Genomic DNA, 21,577 nt, shown 5'->3' with positions numbered 1-21,577 from the left:
AATTATAAAGTCTGACAAGGCTTTAGAAATCATCTAGGCTAAGCATCTTATTTTAAATATGAGAAAAATGGAGTAAGAAGTTTGACCAACAAGTAGGGATACCACTGAAAAATAATTCATGAGTAAATGTGTTCTGCTGTATACAAAGATAAACATAACTGAGTGTGAAAGCGATTCTTTAGATGAAGGTACTTATTCTCCTGAGGCTGTCATTGAGCAATACTGTCCTATGAAATGATACTCTAATTCAGCTTCTTTACTGCTTTTAGTGTCTCTCCCTGTCCACACCTCTTGTCTAAAGTTTGCATTGTTCAAATTGTTCACAAAATCTCCACCAGACATGTCTCCAAATTCTTTTGACTATGTCCAGAAATAAGATCCACCCTCCAAGCACAAATATTGCTAAAATGAAGGCAAAATAATAACCATAATTTCAAACATTAAAACGAGTTAAGTATCATCACTTCCCATTAACTTTTAGTAACTGACCTATCTCTAACCAACCCCTGTCCCCTAATACACACACACTACCACTCTTGCACTCCCAAGCACAGTTAGTTGATCTGGCTCCAAAAGTGTGAGTGTGTATGCATGATACGTTATGTGTGTGTGTGTGATTTCTGACATTTAACTCTCTGTTGTATGACAAGGAACTTACATTATTCACACGTCACTCTTCTACATTGTTGACTGCTTGAAAATAGAGACCCATTTAAGTCACTCTTGTTTTCCAGTACCTTCCTCAGTATCTGCCACATCCAAATTCATATATCTCATTTAAGTCTTTCATTTGCTTGGTAACATCGTCATGGGAGAGACAGGCACTCTCATTTCCTAATTTAAGAAGCTGAGCTAGGGGGTGCCTGGGTGGCTCAGTTGGTTAAGTATCTGCCCTCTGCTTGGGTCATGTTCCCAGGGTCCTGGGATCTAGCCCCGTGTCCGGCTCCCTGGTCAGTGGGGAGCCTGCTTCTCCCTCTCCCTCTTCAGGTCCCCCTGCTTGTGCTCTCTGTGTGTCAAATAAATAAATGAAATCTTAAAAAAAACAAAAAACAAAAATAAAAAGAAGCATCAGCTGAGCTAGGAAGGCGTAGAGCAGAGATGTAAGCCTAGATCTACTTTCACATTGAATATTCCTATCATTTGAGCAAAAGTTATTGGTGATATCCTTACTGCCAAATTGAACACCTGATTTTTAATCATAATCTTATCTGACTTCCTTTTGGTGTGTGACATTACTAACAACTGCTTTCTTCTTGAAACAGCTTTTGTCCTTTGAGATGCCACTCTCATCCAGTTCCCCACCTAACTATCAACCTATTTCTTCTCAATTGTCATTTTCCTCTGTTTTTTTTTTTTTTCTTAAATAAATATCATTGTCCCTTGGGATTGTGTCCTTGGTCATTGATCTCACACTACCTACTTACTTGGGCGATTTCACACACTTCCATGACTTCAAGAACCACCAATATATTGGTGATTTCCAAATTCATGATTCCAGACACTACTGAGCCTCAGGTTCATATTTTCAACTGGCTGTTTTGGCAACATATCCTAGAGCCAGGTCAAGTTTGACACGTCCAAGTATAAAATCTATGCCCATACACCATTTCTGGTATTTTTTTGTCTCAAATATCAGAAGATATCTCTTTGTGAATTTTCCTAATCTCTGGTTATCTTCTGGAAATCACAATTACTAAGAATATAGGAGTCCATGTCTACGGGCAAGTATTAAAGTCTCTGGGACAGGAGTAAGGAAGAACTAAAATGCATTGAGGATCCAATAGGACAGGAACCTGTTGCAGCCTTTCATATATATCATGATGTCAATATCTGCAATATCAGTCAGTCCTAAATACAAACGGGGAAGATAAGAGTTCTTAAGAATCTTGAAATTTTATGTATGTTCTAAAGGGGAACCAATCACTATCCTATTAATTTTCCATGTACTTGTTATGCTCCCATCAGAGCAAAGCTCTTTCGAGATCATTTTTTCTTTTTTAAGATTTTATTTATTTGAGAGAGAGAAAGTGAGAAAGAGAGAAAGAGAACACGAGTGGGGATGGGGGAGAGGGAAAAGCAGGCTTCGCACAGAGCAGGGAGCCTGACGCGGGGCTTGATCCCAGGACCCTGAGATCATGACCTGAGCGGAAGGCAGACGCTTAACCAACTGAGCCACCCAGGCACCCCTTCGATTTCTTTTTTTAAAAAATATTTTATTTATTTATTTGACAGAGACAGCGAGAGAGGGAACACAAGCAGGGGGAGTGGGAGAGGGAGAAGCAGGCTCCCCGCAGAGCAGGGAGCCCAATGTCGGACTCGATCCCAGGACCCTGGGATCATGACCTGAGCCGAAGGCAATCGCTCAACCGACTGAGCCACCCAGGCGCCCAGCCCCCTTCGATTTCTTAAATGCTTTTCCCACCTCTGAGATTTCACATGTGCTTTTCTTTCTGCCTGGAATATTCTTCCCTATCCCTGTCATCTTTGCCCTGAAACTTCCTAAACATTTTCAATATCTGGTTCAAAAGTTACTTTTTCAGACAAATCTTCCACAGTCAATCTAAAACCCACCTATTTTCCTAACCACACCCTGTGTTTTTTTTTCCCCATTTTAGCACTCACCACACTTTCCAATTATATATTAATCTGTGTGTTTTCTTGTTTAATGCATATATCAATTATTAGGTTGCAAGCTCAGTAAATACAAGAATCACTTTTTTCTTTCTATTTTCTATAAAACTACTGTTTATTTAGCATAGCGTTGTGCACACGGCTGTTAAGTAAATGAGTACTTTGATAGTCTATATTTATACTGTAGCCACTAGCCATGTGATACTACTTACTTATTTTTATTATTTTAAGTTTTTATTTTAGTTCCAGTTAGTTAACAATACACGCGATACTATTTAAATTACAATTCGTTAACATTAAATAACATTAAAAATTCAGTTACTCTGTCATACTAATGAAATGTTAAGACTAATAGCTACATGGCTCTATGTTGGAGAGTGTGCATATGGAACATTCCTATCATCACATAAAGTTCTACTGGACAGACTAGTCTACAGTAAGCAATTAATAAAGCAGTAGTAATAAATTAAGGACTTACTAGACATCTACATCTAGATTCTATGCATTCTGTTCTATTCATTCCTATTTTCTTTAAGGAGCCACCTAACAGGTCCCTAGTCCCAAATATTTCTCAATCCAGATGGTTCCTCAACTTACTGCTAAGTATATCCGCCCATCAAGTCACTTCTTTTCTAAAACACACTGATAACTTCTCATTGCCTACAGGATGGAGTTTGAACTCCTTAATACGGAAACAAGACTTCTTGTCTTCCCATTTGTCACCCCAATCTCGAATGACATTGCCCCCCACATACGCCCCTCCAGTTCCACTTATAAGACTTCACCCTTCTGTAACCCAAATATACTGTCACAATGCTGCCTGAAAGGGCTATCTTTTCCTCTCCTTGATGCAGTCCTCCCCCTGTAGGACTCAGTTCTCGAGCTTCGCCAAATACGCAGCATCCTCAGCTCTTACCTCTGTCACATTATATTGTGATTATCTGTTTATATCTCTATTTCCGCCACTGTATTACGAGGTTTCAAAGAAAAGGGACAGTGGTTTACTTACCTCCCAGTGTCCAGTATATTGCATTTTGTACAGAACTTACATATTTTGTTGTTATTGAAATAACAAAATGATATAATGGTGAGTAGTTACAGAACTGAAAAGATTCACTCTTATTCTATAAACAATTCTTTACTAATTTTTGTGAATTTTTGCCTATTTCAAAAACCTTCTCCCCACCAATCACGATACACTACTCAGTCTAATAGTATTATCTTTGACAGGTCAATAAAATGGCTTTTACTTTAGTTTAGTAGCTGAAGATGTAGGGAACTCTTAAATTGTCAGCAGTTTGGGGGCTGAAGCTCATCAATTACAAATGGAAACAAATAAAAACAGCAAAACCAGAATATTTCTAAGCAAATGAGCCTGTAGGAATACCCTGGTGGAATAAAGACTATAAAGGACTCCCACATTACAAAAAAGTTTTGTAAACTCAGTAAAGTGTACACAGTTCACTCTTAATCTTCTCTAACATAATCTCTCACTTCTTGGATACTATGCTTATATCTATCGAACTCAATTTTGTTTCATAGCATAGACATACATTTGTTATTATTTCTTGAAAATTGAAAAACAATATTATAATAATCCCAGGGGGGTTAAAAAAAAACCAACAGAGAGGAGTATGTTCTGAATAATGTCAGAAGAACATTTTTATGTGAAAACAATATATAACAGCAACAATGATGATGCTGAACAGTTGTTTTTTTAATTAAACTTGTTATTGTTTTGACATATTTTTTAAAAGATTTCAAGTCATTTTAAATCTTGTCAGTGAAATTTCCACTTATACGTGCTCACTTTTTGCCACACTTTAATCCTAAATTATTAAGTAAAGTTCAAAACTGTCAGGGCATGCTGCGATTAAGAAATTTTAAAGATGTATGCAGAATCAAGTATCGTAAACATTTGACTAATGGATCATATGTGTAGTGGGAGATTCTGAAGATGGTACTAACTAGAAACAGTGATTGAGTAAAGAGATGTAAGAAGGACCTCCATTATATCTTTTGTTTTTTCCTAAGGAAATTCATCCATCACATGTCCTTATTTGATCTCACAATTTGTTAGCTTTTTATCCAAACACAATGGCATGACAAAATCTTGCTGTGTGGCCTTCGAGTTTTTTGTGGTGGGAAGATTCCTGTACTACAATTCTCTCAGCCTTTTCAATTCTATAGGAGTTTGTTCATAATTAAAACAAAATATCCCAGGGCTGATACTTAAGAGTCTATATCATATTTTTAATATATAAGTTTATAAATGGAGCAACTACATTTTTAATATATTCTTCGACCTCTAACTTAGCTTTCAGTATATTTAACAATAGGGTAAAAATAGTGTTTTGTAACAAATGATTTTCTTTCAAATGCATTAGACCTATGAAGAAATGAGTATTGAAGTCGCTCACAAAACACTCACTTGTTATATATGTTCATCAGAAAGTGACTTGTAAATCGTTTTTGACATATTTAATGTAGCTCATTTATGTAAATGATGTCAATCCACAGCCCAGCTTTTCAGGGTCAGGATACTGTTGTTATAAAGCATGCTTCAGTACTAACACACCACGACTACTCCAAGCAATGGCCATTCATCTCTAGGCAAGAGGCTTCAAGAGAAATTACTGTGAATTCTTGGACTCTGAAAGAATGAGGATGCTTTTTAGAGAATTCTGTCCCCTGGGGGTGAAGGGATCAGTGGGAGACAGCATCATTGGCAAGGACACTAGGTAAAGAATGATGTGTGCTCACAAGCTGGCCTCATTCAAAAGCCATGTTTTCATTAGCACTCTTAAGTGCTGTGATGGTTTGTATTTCTGTCCCTGGAAGTGTTCAAAAGCCTGAGGGTACAGATTGAGAAAAAAAGTGATAGGCTCAAATGGAAGAAAATGAAAAGTTTGTACAAGACCAAAAAAAAAGCTTCCTATTGAGAGTATTTATTAACTTAACAGCAATTCTTCTTAATAACAGAGTTTATGCGGAAGGTGTCTGGCTATTTAAGAAAAGTTATTTCAAGGAAGATAAATCCAAGTAAAAAAAATAATATATTGAAGTCAAAAGTGTGATTCCAGAAGCATTATTGTTCTATAAAGCTTGTATTCACTCAAATGAGAACTTGAATGGAACAAAATGGGTGTGTTTCATAGAATTCTGTTTCCTGTAACTTATATTAGATGGCAATCTTAAAAAATGAATTGCAGTGTTCTTCACAACAAATTTTTCACATTTTGGTTTATTTTTTTCTTCTTCTTATCTCATTTATTCTCAAAACCTAATCTAGATAAATGCTCTAGAAAGCATTTACTACAGTATTACCATAACCATATTTTCAACTTATTTGATTCCTATAAAGATACATAATTTTACATGTGTGATGTGTTTTCATAAAAATACCAGATCTGATTCTGTTAGTGTTCAAGTTACTCCAGTGATTATATTACTTTCAACTTCAAAATCAAATTTAATGTACAAAAGCATTTTAATTTCCATGGACCAGGACAATGTAATGATCTTACTGGGAATAGTGAAAATGGGCAAAGGGATAACCCTTTGGCAAGCTGCCAAAGAGATCTAACTCAAACCTGGGTAACAGTTCACACTGGGAAAAAAACAAAAAAAACCCAAAACAACCAAAAAACCCCTAATACTGTAAAAATTTGTATCTTTTTTTTTTTCACTTTTGGATCTTAAAAATTATTCATGTAAGATAGTGTGAATTTATCCTACCACTTATGAATGATGGACATTAATTTTTACTTCAAGATTATATAATTAATTGTTCATACATATACATACATGCCACTTAAGTAAGATAAATATATCTTGCCTTACAAACTCTTCCAACTCGAGAAAGGATGGTCTTATCAGAAGTAGTGCCTTCTTGAGATGATTCACGAAAGAAGAAATATATTTTATCGTCATCTGGATTATAGGTGTCTGGTATAGGGAAAGTTCCAATAAATTTTGCTCCTGTTTGAAAGAAAAGAAGCTATAGATTAAAATACTGAGACAATTCAGCCAGGATAGCATTGGTGTCTTTGAATGTGAAACAGTTATCAGCAGAATAAAAAAAAAAAAAAAAAAAGAACCATTAATTGAATGTGTGAAATGAGACATACACAAATAAATACGACACGAGGTAGAAACATGTATTAGCATGCAGAAGTCTCGAACAAGTTCTCTAGGAACTTCAGAGAGCCAGTGAAAACATTACTGGCTGATATTCACAATTGTTACAACTCAACCAAATTACTTAGAAAGTACTTTCAAACCTGGAGAATCTACGATTTTATATTTTCCTTTTATTTGATGGAGTCACTGTTTTTTAAATCACAATGTATAGAATGAAGAGCTTAGGGAAAACTATAAACATATCCCAAATTTTGATATGTTATTTGCTGCATTTTGTGTAATTGCTAAAGGGAAGAAGGAAATTAAAACAACTAATTAACAGAGCTTGGGTTGACTCCAGTGAAGGCTCTGGAGACAGTCTTTGCAGGTATATATCCTATCTCTCCCACTTACTACAAGGGTGACCTTAACGTGAATTTTGCCTTCTCTATGCCTCAATTTTCTCATGCCTAATATGAGGCTACCAATCATCTACCTAGTAGGATAACTGATATGATAACCAAGTGAATTAATATGTGTAAAGAACTTGCTATCTGGTAGTGCCTGACACATAATAAGTGTTCAATAAATGTTATTTATCATTAAATAAATCTTCAGGATGATAATCATTATTACGACCACTAACAAGAGAATGATAGAAAATTTAGCACATCCACACACTTGATCGAATAACAGGTAGCTGATAAAAACGAAGAACACAGTTCCAAATGTACTGGCATGGAAAGATGCCCATAATACATGTCAAATTAAAAAAATATTAGCAACTCAACTAACCCCTTTGCACTGCACCAATGACAAGCCAGTTTGGGTTACTAATTCCTTCTTTAAAAAGTATTGGGCCTTTTTAAGTTTGGGTTTTATAGAATTGTGAATGAACCAGGTAACAGATCTGTAATGAGGTGATACTAACTTGGAAATAATTCTTTTGATTAAGGCAAACTAGAGACAGTGGTTATTGCAGAAAGAAGGAAGAACTCCAATGAAGTAGAAAATATGAGATGCCTGGAGGGAAGCACAGAGCCATCTTTAGGAAGTAGAAGCAGGAAACAAGAGAAGACAAAAAAGTTTCAAACCACAGTCACCAGCACCATAACAAAAACAAAACAGAGAGTTAAGAGGTAGGTGAAAAAGATCAATATTGCCTTATTGTCATGTACCCCAGGAGTCCTGAAAATCATCCCCCTGCTAAAGTAGAGCAGTAGGTCAATAGCCCAGTAAACAGGACTTCCTAATAGCTTTCTTCAATAAATAAAAGTTAATGTTTGATTCCAAAGTGATGGGTAGTTCAGTCTTCATTATCCCAGCCAGGCTGGGTCAACCAGGGTCTCTTATCCAATTTCTTCTCTGCTTAAATGGGAAACTTTGAGAGGAAAAGTGAGGGGGAATTATGTGCATGAACTTTCTCCCCTTTGTTCTTTATTAGTTCCCTGTTCTTTCCCTGAAGTTCAGAACTCCAACAGATTCTTATGCTCTTGATAATCTCACTTTGATATAGTCCTAGGTTACATTAAAAAAAAAAAAATTTAGAAAACCATGTAGGGTTTTGGGAGGTGCCTGGGTGGCTCAGTTGGTTAAGTGTCTGCCTTCTGCTCAGGTCATGATCCTGGAGTCCTGGGATCGAGCCCCGAGTCTGGTTCTACGCTCAGCAGGGAATCTGCTTCTCCTTCTCCCTTGCCCCTTCCCCTGCTTGTGCGCTCTCTCTCGCCCACGCTCTCTCAAATAAATAAATAAAATCTTAAAAAAAAAGAAAGAAAGAAAACCATGTAGGGTTTTGGGGCGCCTGGGTGGCTCATTCCGTCAAGTGTCCGACTCTTGATTTTGGCTCATGGTCTCAGGGTCCTGTAATTGAGCCCCAAAATGGCCTCTACACTCAGCAGGGAGTCTGCTTAAGGATTCTCTCCCTCTCCCTCTGCCCCTCCTGAGTAGCAGTAGGACACAAAAGGGATAAAACTGAAAATATACATAAGTTATAGGAATATGATTGGCTTGTTTTATCTTAACAAATATTTGAACTTAAAAAGGGGGTTCACACAAGTAGAATTTATCATAGCTCTCAGATATAATTTAAATAAAAGCTCTACATGAAGCATGTCACCCTTGTAACATTTAAATCCTATCACTTTAATGACTGAGTTGAATTTATAATTTAAAAAATAACATTGTGGTACAAAATTTAGTCTTCTCTCTCTAGAGAGGACATGAGAATTCAGTGATGTGAAACTGATAATCATTACAGATAAAAGGAATTCAAGGGTGAGAGACAGAGTGGCTTGTAAAGCTTTCCTCAGATACTCAGATGGGCGAAGTGGTCCAGAGGAGCCAACTGTTAGGTTTTCACTTGTTTACTGAGTTCAACAAAAAAAAATCAATTCCACAACAACACAGAATGTAGATGGTCTGCAAGGAGGCCAAATAAATATGACAATTCCTATTATCCTATTGCAGAAATACACAGAAAAACCTACTTTGGATATTGAAAATACTGTCCAAGTACAGGTATCACCATTTGAAATGGTCAAAGGTAGAATACGACACTAGTCTACATTCCAGGAATTTTATCTATGACATCAGTGGGAGAAAATAGAGTAGATACTTTCCCAATTTATATTTCTTTCACCTTTCAACTAATATATAACACAGATGATCAACAGAGCCTAGATGCTCATAGATGAACAATCACTTATATTCAGCGACTGATGATTTTATTAGATTCTGTTTTAAATGTTGGTTCTCTTTTAAGTACTATAAGACAACCATTTTGGAGTACTATAAGAAAATTGAATGATAGGGGTTTTTAAGCCAAATGTTTATTATAGGAAGAAATCTAATTATGAAAAATAAGTTAGTATCAAATAGTACTCTATTGTGTGATTTAAATAATAAGCATACTCAAGAGGTAAAAATAAATACATTTCAAGAATACAAAATATCTTTCTTGCAGATTCAACTGAGGTCCTGTCTAAGAAGAATATTGATGCTAGTACTTTAATATAGAAACTCTTTCCTGAGTTGCTGCCAAGTTTGAGTAAAAATAGTTATCATTTAATCAGTGTATGACATGAACAATTGTTGCACTAAATAATTTAAAATCATAACAACAGACACCTGGGCTTTATTATAATAGCACATTTTTCTCCTTCAGCATTTAAAAGACATGCTCTAATAGGGATAGAGTTTGAAATCATGCATTTTCACAAATAAGCTATTAGCATGACACTAAGAGGCACTGCCTAATGAAAATGGCATCAACCCACAGAGCCTGCAATATGCATCATGAACCTCTTTGCACCCGGATGAGCACACCTACACCATGATTTAGCAAATAGTGACTTCCTTACTTTCGTTCACTTCTTCTTGCAATATCTTCTCGCTACCACTTTTTAAAAATGTTACCCTTTCGAGTAGAAAGAGAATTTGGAGACAACAGAACTTACCAGGAGAAACTTCAAATGAAAACTGCCTCCATATGTTAAAAATAAAAATTAAAAACAAAAGTTCTCATCTACTCCAGGAAAGAAAACAAAAACATATGCATTTGAAGCATCATTGTTTGTTTTCATCTTCCAAATGGTCATACTTCTAAGCTTTATCCTAAAATTCTCACAAAAACTCTACTATATTTGAGTAACCACTCTGACTTCTACCTACATTCCTATTTCCGGATGGTTCTAAGATTAAGTTGATAAAGAAAAGTGAAAAAGAGAAGTGTGGGACCATCTAAGACTTCATCCAGAACTGCCCGTGGTACCGCATCTTTGCAATTTTTCATCCTCCTGGTGAGGTATTTAACAGGATTAGTCTCTCAAAGAAGGAGTCGGGATTCATACTTCTTAAGGCTACTGAACCTGGATTAGATAAAGTCCTGAGAAATTCTGACAAGGATCCTTGGACTTGTAAGTGAAGAGGATAGCTGATCTTGCTCTGGCTAATTCCAGGCAGTGCAAAGAACAAAATATGGCATACACACAAGCATCAAGGAATTTATGGACCTAAAAAAGATTCACATAGGATCATATTTTTTAAAAGGTTAATTATTTAAACACACTCAATTGCAAATTTAATTTAATTCTGTATTTCACTTATTCTAAATGTAATATCAATTTACATTTATAAGAGTTTAATCACAAACATGTAAAAAATAGGATTTTAAACTAAAAGTGAAAGTATAGAGAGCAAAATTTAACAGGAAAAAACTCTGAAACTTGTCTAACCAGAAATAAATAACACTATGATGTTACAATATATAGAAGAAACTGATTAGACATTGACATCGACTCCATCATCTGAAATATCAAATATGTCAGTTCTTCCTTTTTTTTTTTTTTGAGATTTTATTTATTTATTTGACAGAGACACAGAGAGAGAGGGAACACAAGCAGGGGGAGCGGGAATGGGAGAAGCAGACTCCCCGCTGAGCAGGAAGCCCGGTGCGGGGCTCAATCCCAGGACCCTGGGATCAGGACCTGAGCTGAAGGCAGACGCTTAATGACTGAGCCACCCAGGCGCCCTGTCAGTTCTTTCAACCTGGCAACAATTTTATGAAACTGAGACGTGAGTTTCACATCTAGATGCTAAGTGAACAGTAAAGAAAATTTAGACTTGTGTTGCATTATTTGATTGTGAGCTACTGCACATAATTAATAAATAAGTACACTTTAGACCAGCAGGGCCTAATAGAAAACCCTGTGATGATGGACATGTTTTATATCTGTGCTGTTCAATAGTCCTTAGCCCATGCGGCTAGTGAGCACTTGAACTATGTCCAGTATGACTAAGGAACCAAATTTTAAATGCATTTAATTTTAATCAATTTAAATGTACATGCGGCTAGCGTCTACTATATTAGTGCCACTTTCGAGCAAATAGCCTGTCAGTAACTGCTACATCAGGTCCAGTGTTAAGGCAAAAACAGCCTCTATTCCCATAACTGTCACCGAAAGGGCAGTCAAACTTGAGATTCCGGAGACAGGAGACACTATTGCCCTCAGAAGTTTGGTACTGGAATGGAATGACAGGCTTGGGGGCTAACAGACCTGGACACACCTTCTTCATGCCGTCTTAATTTATGGAATATAAGGTTGAATAAGATCATGTCTATGATAACCTTATTCGCAGTAATCTTCACAGTTCCTCTATCACTGTATTTTGTTTCCATGCATTCCCGACTCCAGCCAGATGATCCACTGACCTCTGTCTTTGGACCCCAGGTTGATTCTATCTGGAAAATGGCCACTTCTCAGAATGGAAAACAGAAATGCTCCCTAAGCAAGTCAATCTTTTGCCTTAGCCAATCAAGTACTTCCTCATTACAAGAATCTCATATAGTTTCTATAATTTCTCCCTTGCTGTGCCCTAGTTTCCATGGGCTGAGAAGCTCCTCGGCTGAATGGGTCTCCTGAGGCATCGTGTTCTTCTAATTCTGGCCTACCTGTCCATCAGCAAACATCTGATCTGATGGTTGCACTAACCCTGAATTCAGAGATTCTGCCGAGGTCTTCCACATCACTTACCTAACCACACGTTCTCTCTGGGCTCTAGTGCCTACGACCAAACCCACATCCTCAGTTTGCTATTGCACAACATAGCATTTAGGCATGGCCTCTGTCTATAAATGAGGCTCCAAAAGCAGGGAATGTGCAGTCAGAGGAGCAGAATTTAGGTTGATCATAAAATACATCATAAAATGTCAAGAAAAAAGTGTCTAGAGCAAGAAAGACATCCCTGAGTCTCAGTCTCCCATCTACTAGCTATCTATAAACAATATATCTGACTTCTAATCTAGCCCCCAAATGTAAAGTGGGAATAGTAATTCTCTCAGGATTATATCAGTAAATAAAATAATACTTTAAAAGTGCCTAAAATAGTGACCCGTGTGGACGCTATATAAAATAAATTTGAAGCAGAAGAGATCAGCGATAGGAAAATGAATTAACAAACAATAAAATAGTGGCAAGAACCCAGAGATCAAGTCATGAAGACCTATAGAAAGATGGCCATGGAAACAACAAGGTCGATAGATATTTTGACGGAAGTAAAAGCCCCTAGTGACAGATAAGATAAAGGGGGTGGGGGAGAGGAAGGAATCCAAGATAACTTCAAGGTAACTGGGTGAATAATGTTTAGAAAGTTAAGATAGATAGAACTCAGGAAACTGGCATTGAAGGGCAGGTTAGAAAGGGAAAACAAGATAATTTTAGATTTTAGATTTTTAGATCCAATTAGTCTTTTATGTATCTCTAACTATATCTGTATCTGCATATATTTAAAGAAACTCAAGCAAAGGATCACAACTTAAACAACTTGTAAAAAAAAAATCAAAGCACCTTAGTGGCACAATCAGGGTGAAGACTTAGATATCTTTATTTGCATACAAAACAATCAGCTTCTTTCTTGTGATCTGGGATGAAAATGTAAGACACCCAAATAAATATTCTTAAGGGCTCTGAGTTGCAGAAAAATAGGCTTGGAAATGTAGTTTCAGGAAATACTGGAGCACAGGAAACAGCTGGAAATCTGAGAGTGGATGAACTCACAGGATTATGAAATGCAGAGAGAGAGAAAGAAAAGGTGGTCAATAGTTATAGCTAAATAGGTATCAGTGAACCACAGAGACTTTGGTGTTTTAGTCCCACCTCCTGCCTTTTTCACCTTCAAGAATAAGGACAATGATGTGATGAAAGCATTGACAACTGAACTGCTCTTAAAATTGTCTTCCATCAGGCTTCCCAATATGATCTTCCCTATATGATCTAATTTAATCCTTAGAACACCCTGTGAATAAATACTATTATTATGCCAAATTTTTTACAAAAAAATGTAGACGCACAGAAAGGTTTGACCAAGGTCACAAATAAGTGATATTCAGGATTTAAACCTATGGAATTAAATTCCACAGAAACAGAGCTGTGATTCTTGTCTAAACTAGGACACTTTTGAGAGCTACAGAACATTAGAGGTAGACTGGAAATGTCCAGGGCAAACCGGGTTTTATGGTCCCCTGGCCATTAATCAATAAGCATTCTGCCTTGAATGTCTTAGAACCATAAACATTGGTTCTAATTCTTAGTCATTTGCCTGCATTCAGTCCATTGAGACTTTTCAAATGTGTATCCTTTCTCCTTTCTTCCTTTCCACTGACTTCTCTAATCACAAAGTTTTCTCAGTATCTAAAACATTCTCTTGAATTCCATCCTCAGATCCTTGAATTCTTCTATTCCCAAATATCTTCTATTTCAAATATTTGTTGCTGTATATTCTCACATCCGTCTCAACTGCCAATACCTTTGTTCTTGTCCCACATTTTCCTGATTCCTTGCTATGGCTTCTTTCTCTATCCTCATTCTCTTTTAGTCTTCTCTTCATACTACTGTCAGTTACTTTATAAAAAACAAAGATCCGATTCCCTAATTAAGATCAGGTTATGGATGAAGGGGGTGAAAAGGTACAAACTTCCAGTTATAAAATAAGTAAGTCATGGGGATGTAATGTACAGCATGGTGACTACAGTTAATATACTGTATGGCACATGTGAAAGTTGCTAAGAGTAGATCTTAGAAGTTCTCATCACGGGGCACCTGGGTGGCTCAGTCGTTAAGCATCTGCCTTCGGCTCAGGTCATGATCCCAGGGTTCTGGGATCAAGCTCCGCATCAGGCTCCCTGCTCAGCGGGAAGCCTGCTTCTCCCTCTCCCACTCCCCCTGCTTGTGTTCCCTCTCTCGCTGTCTCTCTCTCTGTCAAATAAATAAAAAAAAAAAAAAAAAGAAGTTCTCATCACACACACAAAAATACTTCCAACTTTATGGTGACAGATGTTAACTAGACTTATTATGATCATTTTGCAATATATACAAATATTGAATCATGATATTATACCCTTGAAACTAATATGTTATGTGTCAATTATACCTAAAGAAAAAAAAAAAAGAACTAAACCATAATTCACTTCCCCATGATGTCAGGATAATATTTATAGCTTTCCAGCCCCAACTCCCACTCTCTTCTAATGCTTCTGGTAGTCACCCCTGAGTTCAGTAACCCTCCCATGTAATCTTTGCAAATCCATGAGTAGAACAGCATTCAGTATGCCAAGGGTCCTCAAAAGTTGTTATTAAATGTTAAACCAATGCAAGGCTTCCTACTTTGTAATTCTCTTCACACAGCATTTAAGAAAAACATGCTAGTCAAATAATAGTTGAATAAAGATTTCCTACATTTATTAATTCAGCAATGCGGCAGACTTCTTAATGGACATGTCATAGTTAAGGAATAAATAGAATAATCTCCGAAAAGAGTGGCAATATGATGACATTTGCCATCCCAAGATTAAGAAATACAATCTATACTTCATTTTAAAGCCATAAGTATATCTTGCTACCTAAACAGATGGGTAAGTAATTTGGTAAAATCCATGCACTCACTCTCAAACCAAGTATTTCCACAAAAACCTCACAATGCTCAAGAAGATAGTCTTGCCTTGTCTGAGTGTAGAGAAATTAATGAGTAATCACATAGTTGGGAAATCTTCTAAATTTGTCTTCCCCGGTAACAGGCTCTCTTTTGGTCAAGGGAGATCCCATTGTTGTGTAAACAAATGGATCTGGAGGTTCTGACTAAAGAAATGTTTTAAAGCATTTTTCCCTTTTGTTTATGTTGTCACCGCTTAAATGATACTGAGAGATAGAGAGATAGCCCCTAGGAAATGTCTACCCAGGCCTCCTCCACCAAAACCCAGTATTTATGGTGGGAAAGAGAAATGTTGTTTGTCTGCTTAAATGGCAATGTTATGTTATTCTGCCATGCTTTATAATAAAGTCCTATGATAATTAGAAAACATTAGACTATCATGATAAAACCTGATCTGCTATAAGGCAGGAGAACATAAACAAATTAATTAATCAATGAATTAATTCATTAGTGGCTTTTTTAAAACTCAGAATACTGTATCACCTCCAAACAAAAAAGTAATCAGATAAACTTATGTCAATATTAATATGCTTAAAATTTTAGAAGGCCATGTCAACCCAAGTATAAATAACCTTTCAACAAAAGAAGTCAGCATTACAACCTATCCCTTTGTTGTTAGGCTATTAGACAGTATTTGGATTAGTCATTAAAAAACAGACTTCAGGAGAAAGATTGCCAACTTGAACCCCAGGGTCTACAACTGACAAGTTATAAGAACTTGACCAAATTTCTCAACTTCATTCTGTTTACTCATCTTAAAAAGGCACATAATAATAATAATGCATACCTCATATGTCATTGTGGACATTTAAAAAATCAATTAGAGCATGGAACAGCGTCAAGGACAATAGCACACTTTCAGTAAGTGTCAGCTATTATTATTATATACACAACAGGCTCTGGAGATTTGTCTTAGTGGGGAATTAATCAAATGCATTTTATAATGTTAAGCTAAACCACTTATTCCCAAACACATTTGAATGAGTAATAATGAGTTTCTTATCTATCCAAAAGCCAAGGCAAAAAAATGAAAAGAGAAAATCACTAACCATTGAGCCAGTAGTGCTCCGAAATGTCGGTTCTGATGTAATGATGGTCATGAGTAGGCCCAAGGGACCGCGTGAATGCCGTGTCTTTGCCAAGGAAATCAGACGCTGTTCCAGAATAGAGGTACTCATCTGAGAGGGAGAAGAGAATACACAGGACTTCTAAGAATACAGCAGCAGATACTATTTGCAATATACTAATTTCATTGCGTGAAACCAAAGACGTTTCTTGCTTAACATGAGAAGATACTGTTTCATAAATTTCACGTTCAAATTTTGAAAAATTTGTAGAGTCGAAGACAAGATAACCCAATGAACTTTGGTATGCTGGTGCTAGAGACCTGAAGATAAAAATGGCCAAAGTCTTCCGAATTCATAATTGCATATGCATTAGCTTCTCTTATGAATAAGCTCTTCCTCCTTTCCCCTCTCCCACAAATAACTCAAGGACACATCATAATTAAGAGTTTGTCTTCGTAGCAGCACAAAAAATACTAAAAAGTAAATGCCATAATGAGGAATGGATTGCGTAATTAGTATTTACTTAACCAATACAACCTCAATGACCACAACTTTTCTCTGCCTAACCTCTGCTGAAAGGGAGCTTTCAGCACTGAAGTCATTCTTGGTAATTATAACATGTTGCATTCCTTGTAGCTAATCACATCTCTAATGGTTCTGATACACAGGAATTCCTGAAAAGGGAAAGATGTGGCTATTACTGCATACCGAACTTCTTTGTCCTGTTATTTATGTAAAATGCATATCCAATGTTTTACCAGAAAGAGAGAAGTGGGGGGGGTACGCAGGGTGGGGGTCCAGCAGAAGAGAAAGGAGAGGAGAAAGGGGGGAGGTGTAAGAAGGGAAAGAGAAGGATGAGAGGAAGGGGAGGGAGAAGGAAGAGATCAGGGAAGAAGGGGAAGAGAAAAGGATTGAGGGAGAGAAAGGGGAGTGGGGGCCAGTGTTCCCTAATGCTAGTCAGCACTTGGAGGGGGGAGAGACAAGAATGTTGTCCCTACAGTAGAATATATTGCCCCTTTGAAAGCTAAGCCTCTATTTCAAGAAATCTTTATAGTCAATAATGTTGAGTACACGTAATAGACCAAAATAAAAAAAGAAAAGGCTAATCTCTATAGAGCATTTAGATTTTTAAATGGCTAAGTATAAGATCAGTGAAAGACACTGTTTTATCACTAAAATCCAATTTTCCTCAGAAATATTATCTTTAAAATTCTGACTTTCTATAAGTGATTGAAAACTTTCTAAATCCTCTGATTACATCCATCTGAATAACCTTTTACTGAACTATTTGAGTCAACCAATCTAAATAATGGCAAGAGTCAATTTCCAAAGGTAAACAAAACAAAACAAAACAAAACACAAAAGAGAGAAATCCAGTTAGGTAAAGTAAATGTAGATATGATACTACTTCCTTCTCTTAAAGCAATCCCCTAAAATAAATGGTAAATGACAATATTTCATTTGTGGAGCAAATTTTTAAAAAACAGAAGAAAAATAACAACATCAGTAAAGACTCTTACTTGGTAAGAGTAAAGGAAACAAACTATTCGTTTGAAAAAAAAAAACTATGGATATTTGAACATATTGTTAAAAAAAAAAAAAAAGGTGTGTTTCAACCTAAAAACTGTATCTGTATATCCAGGCTTTAAAACAGTCTTCTTTGTATTTAAATCACTTAGGGATTTGTAAGAGGGCTCACCGATGCCCATAGTCCATTGTTTTTATTAAGGATATGTCAACCCCACTTGACAGATCAGAATCCCAAATCATCTAACTCCCTTTCTGAGGATAATGACTGAACATCAGTCATACAATTTTCAAAACACACAAAAACACGCATGCTTTCACTTCAAAGGAAGATCACTAGTTTTCACTAAGTGAAAATTAAAATGTCATGGTGCTTCACTCTTATCGTCTATTCAAACATTTGATAGACAAGTTCAATAAAAAGAGAGTAAAGTCATGAACCAAACCAAGACAAAAGGGGTCCTTATAATGGTTAAAATTCAGAGGTCGTGCCAACATTCCTCAGAACAGACTTCAGACCACACAGCACTGCCTTCTTTAAACAGGATAATCACCTCACAAGTGAATTTAAGATGTAGACAAAGCAAGAGAAGACTGAATGTGCTAGCAAAAAATTCACATTTCCATTACTACAATCAGGTTAATGTGAAATTGCAGGGAAAAGATGTTATAAAATTCTATTATCTGTATTCTATCATTTGTTTTATTAGTTTATCCACTACATCTTACTATTAATCCTTCCACTCAAATCTTCAGCATATTTTGTAACCTATTATGTTTAGGAACTGCTAAATTTAACTTCTGTAGTAAGCCAAATAGGACATAGCTTAGTATAAGAAAATCTGAGACATCTAAATATAAAATTATAGAACAAGTAAGTGTGTGTCATTTGCATTAAAAAGAATTCAACCAGAACTTCATTTAAAAACTGTATAGAGGGGCACCTGGGTGGCTCAGTTGGTTAAGCATCTGCCTTCGGCTCAGGTCATGATCTTGGGGTCCTGGGATCACCCCAGGCTGGCTCTCTGCTCATCGGGGAGTCTGCTTGTCCCTCTCCCTCTGCCCTTTCCCCTCCTTGTGCTCTCACTCTCTCTTTCTCAGATAAATAAATATAAATAATAATAATAATAAAAAAACTGTGTAGAAATGAAGGATCTGCTCGGGCTTCCCCTGATGATAAGGTTGCTAAATATAGAGATTTGGCACTAAAATACTATAATCAAATAGCCAGTGAAAGAGTAATCCCAAATAATCTTTAACTCAATAAGAAAATGTGGTTTAGTCTACACATACCTTTTTAGAAAACCACCTAAAAGCAAGGCCATTGATCTTACCTGTCATTACCGAGGCAAAAGGCTGCTGAGGATCAAAAGGACATTTCAGTCTGCCAGACTCCAAATTATGTGTGTCTAGTTTGAATATAACTTCCTGTTATGAGAAATATTAACACAAGTGAGACTTTTTAAAATAGCAAATCAGCAAGAAGATAGGAGATAAGAACTAAATTCTAACTCATTTATTCAACAAAAACTGATTGAGCATATAGCATGTGCATCATGCTGTGCTCCTTAACTCTTTAGCAAATATTATTTCTGGCAAGGCTCAATTCCCATGTTTTGGTCTGTGTTTGCCCAAAGTAGTAATGATAATACTGAATGAATTTTTCAATTGGAAGTAGTGATATAACCATCAATTCACTGAGTCTGGACCACTCTCATTATCAAAATCACCATCAAGCACACACATTTCTTAAGGCTAATAACAAATTTATTGAGCCTAATAAGCTAATTTCCTCATCTAAGAAATGAATTTATGGGGCGCCTGGCTGGCTCAGTCCATTGAGCATGTGACTGTTGATCTCAGGTTCATGAGTTTGAGCCCCACGTTGGGTATAAAGATTGCTTAAAAAAAAAAGAAATGAATTTACTAAAATAATTACACTTTCATTACTATTGTGGTTTATTTACTCACACATCTTCAACTAAACCAAAATAGGCCTTGTGACATTTTGTGATTTTAGAGACATAAAAGCGTGCTAAGGCAGACAGTCCATTTACAGAGCTGTTGATACATGTGGGCAAAAAAACCCCAAAAAACAAAAAAAAAACCCAACAACCAAAAAAAACCCTGTTGTAGTATTTTCACTATTATGAAAACACTGTACACATTAAAACCACATAGTTATTTTGGCTGAAATATCTATTTTTATAATAGTGGCCACAGACAGAATGACATTGGCAGACTTTTAATATTCAGGAAAAAATAACATCTTAAGTTGAACTTTCCAAGAAAAATATGAATGTATAATGAATATGGCCCCATGAGTTTGAGTGTTTCATAACAATGACAACACTACCACCCAGCAGAAAGGCTGATGACTCACCCTGCATATGCACTAGTTAGAGAAATCTAGCATTTCAGATATTTTCTCTAGACGGTGTATCTACCAAGTTGTATCAGAACACATGCATAATGAGAAAGGAACATTCAGTGCTACTTATCTAGAAAGTAAGCAATGAAGCAAAAGGGATAGAGGGAATTGGATTGTTTGTTGTACTGTGTTGTCATTTCAGATTTGTTTCTTCTGAACAGAACCAATAGTAATGACCACCTTATTAAAAAAAAAAACAGTGGTAGTAATTTAAATAGCATGATTGACAATGGCTATTTCATAGTTTTAAGTAAATGCACTTTCATGCTAACAGGAATAGTCCCTGCCATTAGGTACTAACTGTGGGCCCAAGAAATTTATGTACATTGTCTCATTGAATCCTCACCATAAGCCTAAAGCTATAGCTACTTTAAGAATTCCAGCTTCACAAGTGGAATATTGAGGACAGAAGGGGTTAACTATCTTGTTCAGCAGCACATAGCTAGTAAGAGGCAAAGCAGTAGCTTGAACTCTCAGGGCTGTCCCCAAAGTTCATGCTGTTAACTAATCTCACCTCAGAATTTCAAACTCATGGATTTAAAAATGTGTTAAAATCAATTTATAGACTCACCATGACCATGTAATATGATCAAATCCAAGTATGTTTAGTTGGAACAGGCCAGCTAATGACAAGCTGTGATAGTGGAACCTTGGCATGGAAAAGGTACAGTGAGAACCCATTTAGGGCATGCTTCCCAACTGCGAATGAGGCTACAGAGATGTCAGGGAAAAAAACACCTGTAGACAGTGGCACTCGTGTGTGTTTAAATATCATTAAGGGCACATTATTTTCCACAGATCAAACAGAACTGTTGACTCTAAAGCCTATAATAGGATATTGTAATGGGAAAAAGTAAACTGAATCCCAGCGTGCCAGAAGATTAGAGTAAAAAGTTAAAAAGGAAAGACCAAGAAAATAGGAGAGTGTCACAGTTGATGAAAAGTACTAGATAAACCCTCCTAACTGTACAGACTTCTGTTTTTAAGATGCAACATTTCATTACATTCTCAAGATAAGCCCATAACATTGATATCTTGAAGGCTTAGGACAAGGTCTCTCTTATAATCTCCTGGAGAAAGGAATTATCAGGAAAGAGAGTTTCCTTAAGCCAGAGTCAAGGACACCACGAGGAAAATTCTGTAAAAAATAATGGTTGACTGAGTGGACTTTGGGAGATAAACTGACTGAATTACAGGACACTAACGTTTGAGACAACTTCAGTTTTATAAGAAAATTCCTTCAGCGTAATTAAGTAAGCAAAACATACCAACGTATATTGTTGTAGTAAAGAGATGAGCATGATAGGAAAACATT

The 21,577-nt window shown here is 36.4% G+C and overlaps 1 protein-coding gene across 1 annotated transcript in view; it reads right to left on the bottom strand.

Annotated features, from left to right (window-relative positions):
- SEMA3D (semaphorin 3D) overlaps window positions 1–21,577 on the bottom strand; it is a 180,760-nt gene that overhangs the window by 51,543 nt on the left and 107,640 nt on the right. The window contains exons 5-7 of the mRNA XM_081799702.1: window positions 19,166–19,259; window positions 16,287–16,415; window positions 6,470–6,612 (exon numbers count right to left, since the gene is read on the bottom strand). Coding sequence (XP_081655828.1) covers window positions 6,470–6,612; window positions 16,287–16,415; window positions 19,166–19,259 — 366 coding nt within the window. The remainder of the gene's footprint in view (window positions 1–6,469; window positions 6,613–16,286; window positions 16,416–19,165; window positions 19,260–21,577) is intronic.

This window comes from Leptonychotes weddellii, chromosome 12, assembly GCF_054177405.1.
Source record: "Leptonychotes weddellii isolate Sample4059 chromosome 12, ASM5417740v2, whole genome shotgun sequence".
Lineage (NCBI taxonomy): Eukaryota > Metazoa > Chordata > Mammalia > Carnivora > Phocidae > Leptonychotes > Leptonychotes weddellii.
The sequence above is the reverse complement of the archived record's forward strand: the minus strand, read 5'-3'. Positions and strand labels throughout refer to the sequence as shown.